Source organism: Stegodyphus dumicola, chromosome 9 (assembly GCF_044657685.1).
Source record: "Stegodyphus dumicola isolate Sdum_Otavi_A_Nest chromosome 9, ASM4465768v1".
Lineage (NCBI taxonomy): Eukaryota > Metazoa > Arthropoda > Arachnida > Araneae > Eresidae > Stegodyphus > Stegodyphus dumicola.
This window is the reverse complement of record NC_140776.1, coordinates 160,060,515-160,073,385: the sequence shown is the minus strand read 5'-3', so window position 1 is coordinate 160,073,385 and position 12,871 is coordinate 160,060,515. Positions and strand designations below refer to the sequence as shown.

Genomic DNA, 12,871 nt, shown 5'->3' with positions numbered 1-12,871 from the left:
ATTTAATTTAAGTAATATTTTAATTTAAGTAATATTCTATTTCTATGCTATATGAAAGTAATAATTTAACCTTTCTTTAGTATTTTATACTCGTAGTAAATGTATTTATTCTATATAATATATATATATATATATATATATATATATATATATTATATTCTATATAACGTATTTTAAAGTATTTAAATTTAATAATATTCTAATTCTTTTAAATGTTGGATGATGTTTTTTATTTCGATATTCAATTTCAGTAATATTTTAATCTAATTAAACGTTGGCACAATGTTTTTATAGCGGTGTTTTTATTCTCTTCTTTGCTATATGAAAAGTAATAATAACCTTACTTTAGTATTTTATACTCATAGTAAATTTATTTATTTACACTTGCCTGCCATCTTAAAAAACGACATTTTCAACAAAAAAATTAATCCATTATTTCTAACGATTTTTTTTTTAAAGTTTCGAATACTTTACTATGCGTAAAAACAGCGTTTTTCAAGATGGCTGACGTTTGTAGAAATCGCGCCAACGTAAATCGCCAAAAATCCGTGCAACCGTCTACCAAAGTAGCACCTTTTTGTCTTATAATATACTTGTTCAAGTGTACCTTTACATTAACAGCAAATTTTTCATAAACACAAAAACATAAATAAATCACTTAACGAGAGAACCTGGTAGAAGATAACTATTCCACTTAATAAGCTTCGCAGCATTCGTAAGGAATTCACTTGAGCTTTTTCCGAGTCGACAAATATACATCCGACCAGCTGCCACCACTGTCATAATCGATCTTTTGACACTTTTTCATCTTTTGTCGGTTCGTTTCTATCCACTTATGAATGTTATTAGTCAACTCTATTTGCAGGAAATAAACTGGGACACTTATGCAGGTTTAAGAATAACATGAGCTATATTTTTAAATTTTGTAAATACACATTAACTTTTCACAAAGTATTGCTTTTATTCACGTTTACATCAAACGCCCAAGTAATACATTGCATCTCTCAGTTCTTAACAACAACAAAAAAAAAAAAAAAAAAAGCTAACTCTACTCTTGGAATACAGCCAAACTAATTTTCAAATTTTTTTTCACGAGCATGCCGTTCTTCTCGCATCAAGCAAGTTTCTTCTTCTCGTTGCCAGATTTTCCCCTCTCCTTTCAGATAAACTGTTTTTTTCACACGAGCATGCCGTCCTTCTCGCATCAAGCGCGCTTCTTCTTTTCGTTGCCAGATTTTCTCCTCTCTCCTTTCAGCTGTAAGTCGTTGGCTTTCAGCTATAAGTCTGTTCTTCCGGCAGGTTTGGTCGGTAGCGTAGAGTATGTGCATGACACTATGTAACAAAAATGTTATTATATTCAGATACAACACCTTCTGAACACGTCTGAAATTCATTCTTCTGCTTAGCATAATTCGTCTGCATAAAATAATAAATAGTATTAGAAATCAAAAGCTAAGTCGAAGTAGAAACAGTCATCTTTTCTAAACCATTTTAATTGAAGTAAACAGACCTTCGTCTTATCGTAAAGTAAACACCTATTTTTCAAACAGCGGATAAAACGGGAATTGGTGGGGGAAGGCAGCGAACGAAATGACACTTTTTGAAGCTGGGATGAAATGAGAAAGGACGAAAAGGTACTAAGCCAATAAGACAAGGTCTGGTCTTTTACTTTAATGATTTAACTATTCATCATAAATTTAAGAGTTATTTTAATTTATATTTGTCTTTACAGTTTTGTTAAATTTTACTTATAAGTATTTTATATTTCAGTTGCTAATTATTATGTTACTTAAATTATTTATTATTTTAATCACTATTTTTTATTATTTTAATTATTAAGTTTTTAAATAATTTTTTATTATTTTAATTACTAATTAATGTTATTATTGTAATATTTATTTTATTTCTTTATTTCTTTTTTATTTTATTTTTTCCTATTTTCCTGCTTGCCTTCCGTACGCGCTTCTGACTTTTGTGACACCACAAAAGGAGGTGAATTATTTCTACCCAAAAATACGACGCAAAACTCCCTATCGCATAGGCCGCATACCGATAAAATAGGCTCAGGATACGGATACCGATCGATTTTACCGAAAGTAACGAGTAACGATACGATAGTAACGAGTACTGGTTCACCGAGTAACGAATACATACGGGTAGACAATTTCTCGTTACTTCTACAGCACGAAGGGCCCTATTCACGACAAGGAGCGTAAATAACGATCTTCTCTTAACGGACGACCGCTAAATTTCACGGCTCCAGTAACCGTAAGGACTGTTGGTTAAATTGGCATTCGTGACAACGACCTTCGGAGGGATCCTTACGGTAAGTAACCTTCGTTCGAGAGGTTGGAGAAGTTCGTTAAAATAAGCCAATCATATTACAGCTACTAGAGATACAGTTTGACTCCAACGACTTCATATAACAGGTAGACGGCTCACCCACAGAGAATTCGTCTGCTAGGGTGTCTCCAACATATACCACGTGACTAATGCTCTTGGCGCTCTTGGGGAGTGATAGCTTAGGCTGTTCATCGCCAGTTTGGCCCGCTTTTGATATGGCAGGTAGTGCTTTTTATTTCCGTCTGTTAGCAGTCAGCAGACAACGGCCTCGAATTAGGTTGTTCGATTTTTTACAATTATATTTAGATATAACTTAACCCCTTTTTTCCTGAATATTTTATCTATATTTTTAATAATCGCTTTAAATTATTTGCACCATTGTTTAAGATGTTTAGGTTAAATAATTTTAGGAAGAAAATATAAAATAAATAATAAAAAATTGAGATGGAAACTTTAATTTTGAATAACGTTAAAAAATTAATTGCACTACTGTTCTAATATTTGAGGAGGTAAAAAAATCTCGTTTAATTTTAATGCATTGCATCCTAAAGAGAAAAAGAAAATCACATTGTATTATATGTATTTATGCCATTGATTGCCTCTCTTTTCTTGAGATCATATTACTGGAACAAAATAATGCACTCTCTTTTCTTGAGATTATATTACTGGGACAAAATAATGCAATCTTAATTACTGATTTCCACACTCATGTATATGTCATGGCGGGGATCAATACATCTTATTAACTATAACAATGTTTCATAAGAATAAATTGAATTTAATTAAAAAAATTAAATTTAAATACAAATTTAATTAAATATTTTTTGCGCCATTGCTGCAAGGAATGAAATTTAAATTTAAACAAATTTAAATTTAATTTTTAACAAATAATGATGATTTTAACAAATAATTAATTAATTTTAACAAATAATTAATTAATTTAACAAATAATTAATAAATTTTTAACAAATAATGATAATTTTTAACAAATAATGGAATGATTTTGCACTTGATTTGCTTGTGCTTCTGAATTTAAATGATATTGTAGATTAGTTCGAGTATTAAATCTTTTATATGTTTGCACATTTTTTTTAAAAACTATTTTGGCTTTTTTTAGGATTTAAATTTGCTTTTTTACTTTTATACGTATTTGTTAAAAATTAAATTTAAATTTGTTTAAATTTATTAACTATACAAAATATTTTATATTGAATGCGTATCAAACGGTAACAAACTTCAACTCAGTATTTATTATTAGGATCAAAACGATATTACAGTTAAAAATTCTCTCACTCTCCTTTTTTTAAATGCTATTTAAAATATGGTAAGTTTTTCACATCACATTTTTTCAATTACAATAAATTTCTAACAGCATCGTAGATGAGACAGAATTATAATCCAGATTATTTTAATTGATTTTATAGAAAATAATGATAAAGCATTGAGCTTTATAAAAGTAATCTGATTTTTAAAATAATGCTGTTTAACTGTTTATGTTCAATATTGCATGAATCAAGATCTTCAGCATTTTTTTTAACAAAGTAAACATATCGCACAATCTTTTCTCAATAATTTAATGCTAAAAATAGCATTTTTCTTTTTTTATCGCAGGCAGTAATTGTTTATGAAATCAAAACGCGTACGACTTGGCGAAAAAAAGTTAACGTCAATTGGCGCAGCTTTCTATTTCAACGGAATACACGGAAAAAACATATAAAATTCAATTATTTGTAAAGGGTGATTCCAGTAAATAGTGTCACAGTATTTAATACATTTTGATGCTAATAATACATGCTGAAAATGTCATATACGGCGGCAATTTTCTTATACAATATGGCTGAAACTTTCCAACCAATTCAACAGAGATAGTAAAATGACAAAAATACTGAAAATAAAATAATAAATCATGCAGTTTTAACTTACCTATGAAAGGTTACAAGTCCCCCTTTCACGAAACTTTCTTTACATCCGTAGGCGCTGCAGCGAATAACCATTTTTACTTAAATTTTATGTGACCAAGCAGAGCAGCAGTCTTTCGTCCCATAGAAAGCAATGTAAAGTATTTCCGGAATTCGCGCAGCAGTCACGTGACACTAATGTTGGAACCGGTTGAAGCAGGACTAAAGAGAAGGGCTAGCTCATAGAGCGTTTCCCCCTGAAACAGGCAGTCAGCAGTGATAACGTAGCAATGATGGCACTGAGCGCGGAGATGCAATTGACAACATAGAAATTAGCGTTTTAAATTTGAAGAATCAGCGTTTAAAATGAGCTGTGTGTGAAAGGTAGCTATAATTTGGAAGAGACAATGTTACTGCAGTATGCATTTTACACTGAACATTACAAAATTTAATAGTACTTACTCAATTTTAAAATAATAGATAAAATGCGCTACTCTTAGCATAAAGTTCCTTTTTTATTTGCAGGGATTTTTTTTTCTTTAAATACCTGTTTGTTTCTAATCATTTATTTATCTGCATGTTAACTAAGAGAACTGTACTACTGCTAAGATAACTATAATAACAGCTATTTAAAATTAATCAAAATAATAACCTTAAATTGGCATAGTTTTAAACGTGTATGGTTATATATGGCAAAATTTCTGCTAATCTAAGTTTGAGTTTCAGCCTAATTGTAAATTTTACATTAGCATATTTTTCTCCCGATTCATTATAATAACATATATTTTTTAAAAAATAATTTTGTAACTTAGGCTTACATCAATATTTCATTTAAATAAATACATGTAAGATTGTTATCTTAATTTAGACAAAACAACTTTATTCACAGTACCTAAAATAATTATTTAATTTTTCAAAAGTGGGGGTTAAGGGGGCAGGTCTTCTTATGCCAATTACTTTAATATTATACTTTATATATATTTTATCTAGAATGCTAAGCTAGCACAAAATCGAATCAATAATAACAGAGGATACAATAAAAATAACTGTAACAATATCTTAACAGAATTAGTTCTCATTTGAAATATGCTTTACGCTATTAACTTCTAAAATGCAATCTAGAAATATTTCAAATCAAAACATATTATATATACTTACTTTTTGCCTCTCGTTTCCCTTGATCATTAAATAATTTGGTTTTAGTTTGTGACACAATTTAATTCTCTTTAATAATATCAACATTTAAAACAGTTCCATCTTCTAAAACAAATCCTTTATCTAAAAAGCGGTTTCTCAGTAATTTGAGCCCACCAGAGGCCGAGCGGTAAAGTCGCTGAACACTGGTAGTTCGGTCCGAGGTTCGAATCCCGCGAACGGGCTGGCTGCATGGGCGTTTTCGTGGTTTTCCCCATGTGTAACGTGTATACGAGCCAGTTTCCCTTAGAAAGTCCTCCACGAAGGCATCCCTCCCCTTAGGCAGATAGCCCTAGTGTGCTTTGTCATAATTAAATACACCAACACTCAGTAATTTGAGGCAGTGCGCTAAATCTGCAAAAACCCATATTTTTTTCGTTTGGAATACTGGATTTGGAAAATCAGAACTATTAATCGAAATCTGTAACTCTTTCCACAAAGTAGTAGATCCTCCTAAATCAGACACTATTGCTTTCACTTCTACTCTAGATGATTGAATATGTCTTATGAGTGAAAAAAGAAGTTTTTTCTTCATTGGAGTGTTAAAATCAAAAAATATTGGTTGTTTCCACTGCGAAATGAGACCTCTTATTAAAACAAACTGCACTTTTTGAAAAGGACCGATTTTGGTCCAGTTTAGAGTCATAGCAGAGTTTAGAATCTATGTGCATTTCGTCGAAACTGAGAACGCATATTTTTTCTACAGAATTCAAATATTGGCATCTTTCCTTCGTTACAGCAAGAACATCACTCTGAATTCCTGGACTACATGAAAATTTAGTGCAGTCCTAAATATCCGCATATAAATGTGCTAGTGCTAGGTAAAGGAATTCCCATTTTTTCTTTCCAAAAATCGTAGCTTTTAGATGACAGAGCTCTTATGACAATGCAACGTGAAATATCTTCACTAGTCCACCGGATTTTTTCCTTCTTTTCTAGCAATGCGTTAATCTGCGTCTTTATAAAAATATGCTTTAGACGTTTTTCCAAATTCTCCGATCTGTTCTGTTTTTTCCTAAATTTCGCTGTTTGGGATTTTAATTTCTGAATTTCCGATACAAATTTCTTTCTAAATGTCGTCCACCTTCTTTTTCGCTGAGCAAACATTCTAAAATCTTTCTTTTCTCTATTTGTCAATATTTTATTACAATTTTCTAAGGATATTATTTTGTTCTTCAAATTATCAATACATTCTTGTTTATCTTTACACTTAGGGCACTCGGGGATATTGTCACATAGGGCATTGTCACTTGTGAGTTTTATTTCAAAATCATTCACATTTGATTTATTATTGTCAGCTTCAATTTCGTTCTCGGCCTCAAAATAAATTTTCTTTGGGCTTAATTCCTGTAGTCTTTCATTAGTTTTTCAAATGTATTGTTTGAAAAACTAATGAAATTCTGCATTAGTTTTTTCAAATGTCTCCGATTTCTTGGTGTTATTTTGTTTACTGCACACGATAAATTTACTTTCGGCACAGCATTGCATTTCAACAGTTTCTTTTGCGGCAATCCAAGCAAGCGATTTCTCATGTTATCTTCATAATCACTGCACAGAAAATGTTCGCTGCAAATTCTTGCTTTTTTCACATTAATAGAATCCTGTCTTCGACATTTATGTATCCATTCTTTCGTCAAAAGCAAATTGTTTTTGGGGAAAGCATGAAATACAATATCTCTTCCTTTCGTATTTCTATAAGTGTTACGGCACGTTGCTACAGCACAAGAAGCCATATTACATAAAGGATACTTTAAATATAGAATTTAAAAGGAAAACTGACTAAAACTATACATACACAAATTATTTTAAATATTTGCATTATTAGAAAACAAATATGTATGATTAAAATGAATTTGGGATATGCGATCTCCAAAAAATCGTCTCGCAACTGAATGAAACTACAGTTTTAAAGGCGCGAAATCAGAGCAGGTGCAACAGAGATACGTCAGATTACTCCCGGTTCCCCCCCTCTATGAGACTCGCGTCGGCGAGGAGTCGAACAAAGGAATGACCTAGCCCTTCTATTTATCCCTGCGGTTGAAGGTTGCAATACGCTCTCTACCAGTATACTATCTCGTTGGTTGACTCATCAGCCATGTTCAAGCGTGGGCCTCGTATTGTAGCCACGCTTTAGGGTTGTATTTCAGGTTTTGGGTGCCATTTTTGGCTCTTTAGCGGTGTTCGCTAAAACGTTATTATTTAACATTCTAGGGTATCCAAATTTCTGTTTTTTTGCATTCATATAAAGATGTGGGGCTTTTGCAAAGAAAGTCTATGTAAAGAAGGAAAGGCTCCATAGACGTAATGTAAATCAGTTTGTCTTCTACGCCGCTAGAAAGAAGAGGGACAATTCGCCAAGGGATTTGGCGACGAAACCTGTTGGCGAGAATTTCCCCCTTTGTGTTGTACCTGGCCGAGATTTTCCACCTCCGCCACGTGTACAGGAAATTGAGGAACACGCGTTAAGATGAATCGTTCTTTGACTTTTCGCGATAATTAAAACTCGAATTTTCGTGCTTTTTCGCGTTACTAGTTGAACTTGTATTATCCATATCGCAGTTTGATGTCTGATTTTATATCTATCAATATGTAGGGGAAAAAATGGAGTAACACAGCTTTAAACTCTTGATAAACGTGACCGTCGAACCTGTTCGAATTTCGACATCAGCTTCGAGCTTTGGCGCTTTTTGGCGACAGATATTTCACGCATGCGCAATTGTGTCCCTTTTCGTTCGGAGGGAGCCACTCCTGCTACTGCGAAGCTTTCCTTCTTAACAATTCATATTCTTTGGCTTTTGACCCCCTTCTTTTCTCTGCAGTTCAGCTTCTTTCTTGTATTTTTTTTAACTGCCAAATTTCTCATATGATTTAAGTTATTTTAAAAGTTTCTAAAACATTTTCATATATTATATTTCACATTTGTATTAAAACACTTTCTTTATAGATTTTTCAATTTTTACTTTTAAATACATGCATAATGTTAAGCATCTCAAAATCTACAGTGTCTCACAAAAGTGATGGGACACTTGTGCTTTACAAAAGGAAACCAGTAAAATAAATTAAAAAAAACATGTAAAACTTTTTTGTGGGTGTGTTTCATACTTAAATTTAGTAACAATTATTACATAACATACATTTTCTCAAAATATTAAAATATTTATTTAATAAAAATATAATTGTTTAGAACAGAGCAAAAAATGGCTCACATAAGTGATGAGACACTTACTTTTCCATCAAATATTTATCCAAAAATTTTACTTTTTAAAGGGTTTTAATATTTTTTTGGATTTACTTTTACTTTTAAAACATGATTTAATTTTCTTGGAATGGATTCGGATAATTTTTTTTTTTGTGATTTCTGGAGTGATTTTACCCCATTCTTCTTGAAGCATCGATTTTAATTGTTGTTTTGAAGAAATGGTGTGTTTGCGAATTCTTGATTCCAATTCTTGCCAAATATTCTCTATGGGATTTAAGTCTGGAGATTGTGGTGGTGTTTTTATTATTTCAGGACAGTTATACAGCAGCCAGAGTCTAACGTTCAAAGCAGTGTGCTTGGGGTCATTGTCCTGGTAGAATTTAAAATCGTTATGAAGGTTCAATTTCGTGCTGAAGATTTCAAATTTTGATTTAAAATGCCAATATACTTGTACTGATCCATTATACTGTCAATAAAAACAAGATTACCAACTCCAGCGGACGACAGACACCCCCATACCATAACTCCTCCTCCACCATGTTTTACTGTTGGCACCAAGTTCTGTTTGCGAAATTCTTCGCTGGATTTTCTCCACACCAAGATTCTACCGTCAGAACCAAATATATTAAATTTACTCTCATCAGCAAATATAACTTCATTCCAATAATCAGAATTCTTATTTATGTTGGATTTTGCGAAAGCCAGTCTGAGTTTTCTATTCTTTTCACTTAAGAAGAATTTTTTCCTGGCTGCTCTACCGTGATATCCAGCAGATCGAATTACTCTTCTAATAGTCTCAGGATTAACAATTACTCCATATAACGTCTTGTAAATCAGCAGCAACTTTAGGAGCACTCATTCTTAGATTTTTTTTTAATATTTCGAACGATAATTCGCTTTATTCCATCGGATAGCTTTGATGGTCGGCCAGGTCTTCTTTTATCCTGAATGATATGATTCTTTTTATATCCTTTAATGATATTGAAAACTGTTGAATGACTCAAGTTAACTGTTTCAGCAGTTTCTCTAATAGATTTTACACGTTCAATATGCAAATTAATAAATAATTTTCGAATTTCAGGCAAAGTTTCTTTTCGTTTAGCATTCATGGCTGCACAGAGCTAAAAAACACAAAAATTCCAAAACGAACTGGAGAGAAATACTGCAGACGATTTTATAAATTATTGCCAATTGCTTTTGAGTAAAAATGAAATCCCCCCAAAATATTTTTATTGCTAACTTCAGACGATTTTTGTTGTATAGTACGTAGGTGTCCCATCACTTATGTGAGCCGTTTTTTGCTCCGTTCTAAACAATTGTATTTTTATTAAATTAATATTTTAATATTGAGAAAATGTATGTTATGTAATAATTGTTACTAAATTTAAGTTTGAAACACACCCATAAAAAATTTTACATGTTTTTCTAATTTATTTTATTACAGTTTCCTTTTGTAAAGCACAAGTGTCCCATCACTTTTGTGAGACACTGTATTTTTTGACAATAAATTTCTCCCAGCTGTATGCTTCAATTTTTATGAGGTTGTACTGGATTTATAATCATACTTTCACATTTATTTAACTTTTTTCCTTTTAGAATTCGCGGTGATTTCATGTGTCATATAAAAATTAGAACACTCTCAGTGTTCTGTTTGTATGATAATTCTTAATTACTCAGCTATGGCATTTCAGGACTGATGGAGTTTTGCATATTACTTTTATTTACATTACATGTTAAAATATTTAGAGGCCATTAAAGCTGTGGGTACAAACTGGTATGAATACAACTTAAGTAATTTTTAAGTTTCTAAAGCTTTCCTGAATCAACAGATAATTTTCTAAAATTGTCAATAAATTTTTACATTATAAATACGTAAGAGCATGCTGGCGCTTTAATATATGTAGCAAGTTCACAGTTTAAACTTCTGAAAAAAATTAATAGCATGTCTGCATTTAAAACATGTTTTTTTATTTTAAATATGCTATTTGAAGTTTGCTCATATGGAATCTAACATCTATTATTGTAGCAAACTGGTTAAAAATGTTATTTTGCATGTGTTTCCAGAAAAGGCAGCTAAAGGCTTTATGATTTTAAATACTGGTTTAAGACGTGCACCTTAAAATTATAATGCTTAGATTGAAGTGCAGAATGCTCTAAAAAATACTACAATTCTCTGATGGAAAAAAAAATAAATTTTTGTATAGATTTAGTAGAGTAAAAATTCCACATCAAAAACATTTTTTCACCTTTATTTAGGTAAAACGAAATTAAAAAAATAATGCATACATAAATAAAAATAATACTTTTACATACGGAATTTGCAGATATTATTTACTAATCAATTGTTTGTTATTGATAGCTACTTTTTATAATACATAGAAAAAATACTAATAAATTTATAAGAATTTACATGCATTAAATGATGAAAAAAACATACATATGCTGTTAATATTACACTTATCTGAACATTTAATGATAAATAATACCTATATAAGATTCAATCTATACCACTGCAAGGACAATGCTTAAATCACAGTTCCTCTTATTAATTAATTTCCATATGTAAAAACGTAAAAATATCATTTAGCTACAGATCTATAGATTAAGGCCTCTTGTAACAAGCATATGCGAAACACATATAATGAAAATAATGCAAAAATAGAAATAAATATTCCATTATATTAAAATCTTATTAAAATACAGCAGTAATTTGATATATTTTTCTATTATAAATCAACAGCCTTATACAGAATGATCTTACTTTACTGGATTCTTATTTAAATGAATGTATATGGAAATATTAAAATAAATTGGGGGAGAAAAGGTCTGAATAAATCTTAGCCAACACTGCTAAGATAATATTCGTTTTTTCAATATAATGTTATATAAGTTTAGTTTAGTTCTTTTTCTATTAAAGCAGCTAACCTAAAACATATATCTCATTAATTTTTTTTAAATATAGCTTAAAGTTTTATGTGCATACTGAGAAGGCAGAAAAAATAGCCTTGATTTAAAACCTGTTTTAAAGCAACAAGTAAATAACACTGGTTTTATTAGCATGTCAACAAAACAAAAACAAACAAACAAACAAACAAACAAACAAAAAAAAACAAAAACAAAAAAAAAAAACGCTGATTTTTGGAATATGATAACAGGTAGTTTGGCGACATTTTGGAGGCGATAAAGGTTACTACCTAGGACTTTGGTAATAATGTGAGAAGTACTCAGTTCCGATTACGCATTATTTTTGTGTGAGGGAAATGAGAGATTATGAGATATGTCATGTGCATTAATGGACGAATTACAGTTCTTTAATCGGAAAAGGGGGTAAATTTGGAAAAATATCTGTAGTACTATATTATTTTGCATTAAGCTTCATTGTGTGTTGTGTGAAATAGTGTTGATTAATTTTCGGATTGCATGGCGCTATCTAAAGTGAATTCTAAATTTTTAGTGCGTTTATCTGATAATTCAAAAGAATTGGTTGAATGGTGTATGAGTGTAGGTTTAATTGCGGATAAGTATGAATGTCCAAAATGTGGGAATGAAATGAGATTGTGTGAAAGGAAGGATATTACAGATAAGTTTGAATGGCGGTGCAAGAAATCTGGTGAAAATGGACATTTTGTGAAACGGAGTGTAAGGAAGGGTACGTGGTTTGCTGAAAGTAGTTTGAGTATGGGTGAAATTTTATTAATTTCTTATTACTGGGTGAATAGACTGCCAGTTGACTACTTGATTTCGGATTTAGATATTAGCAGTAGTACTGCAGCCGATTGGAACTCTTTCTGTAGGGAAGTGTGCGTGCCACGTAATGAAGATTCTGAAGAAGATTAGGTAAGTTAGTATTTTTAATCATTTGAGGATATTATTTTTATGCATTGTTCTAAATGTAAGGAGTAAATAAATTAATATGGTATTATTGGAAAATTGTTATTAGCAATGATTTAGTTTAAAGTCATTAGGATTGCAATCTAATTTTTATTAATTTAATGTATGTGCTTATTTATATTTTAAGTAGTGTTTTTTAATTTAATTATATTTTAATTTAATGATCGTGATTTTGTGAGTTATATGTTTGTAGTATTTTGGAATACGTTTGAGTAGTATACGTTGAGTATTTTCATGCATTTTCGTGAAATTTTTTTAATTTATGAGCAAAAAGCAGTGTACATGGATATAGTGAAGAGTGTGCGCAATGCCATTTTTGTGCAATTCTGGGATGTTTTTTTAAGTA

The 12,871-nt window shown here is 30.9% G+C and overlaps 1 protein-coding gene across 2 annotated transcripts; it reads right to left on the bottom strand.

Annotated features, from left to right (window-relative positions):
* Positions 1–803: 803 nt before the first annotated feature.
* On the bottom strand, positions 804–4,403 carry LOC146995527 (uncharacterized). 2 transcript variants are annotated; one of them, XM_085824553.1, is made up of 2 exons: positions 4,267–4,403; positions 804–1,416 (listed from the first exon to the last, which is right to left on the bottom strand). In XM_085824553.1, exons 1-2 carry the CDS (start codon positions 4,335–4,337, stop codon positions 1,071–1,073), a joined length of 417 nt encoding a protein of 138 aa, XP_085680679.1. In that variant the 5' UTR covers positions 4,338–4,403; the 3' UTR covers positions 804–1,070. The 2 variants fall into 2 exon arrangements, with proteins under 2 accessions (XP_085680679.1, XP_085680680.1); XM_085824554.1 differs by having other exon boundaries at positions 804–1,332; positions 4,267–4,397.
* Positions 4,404–12,871: the final 8,468 nt, after the last annotated feature.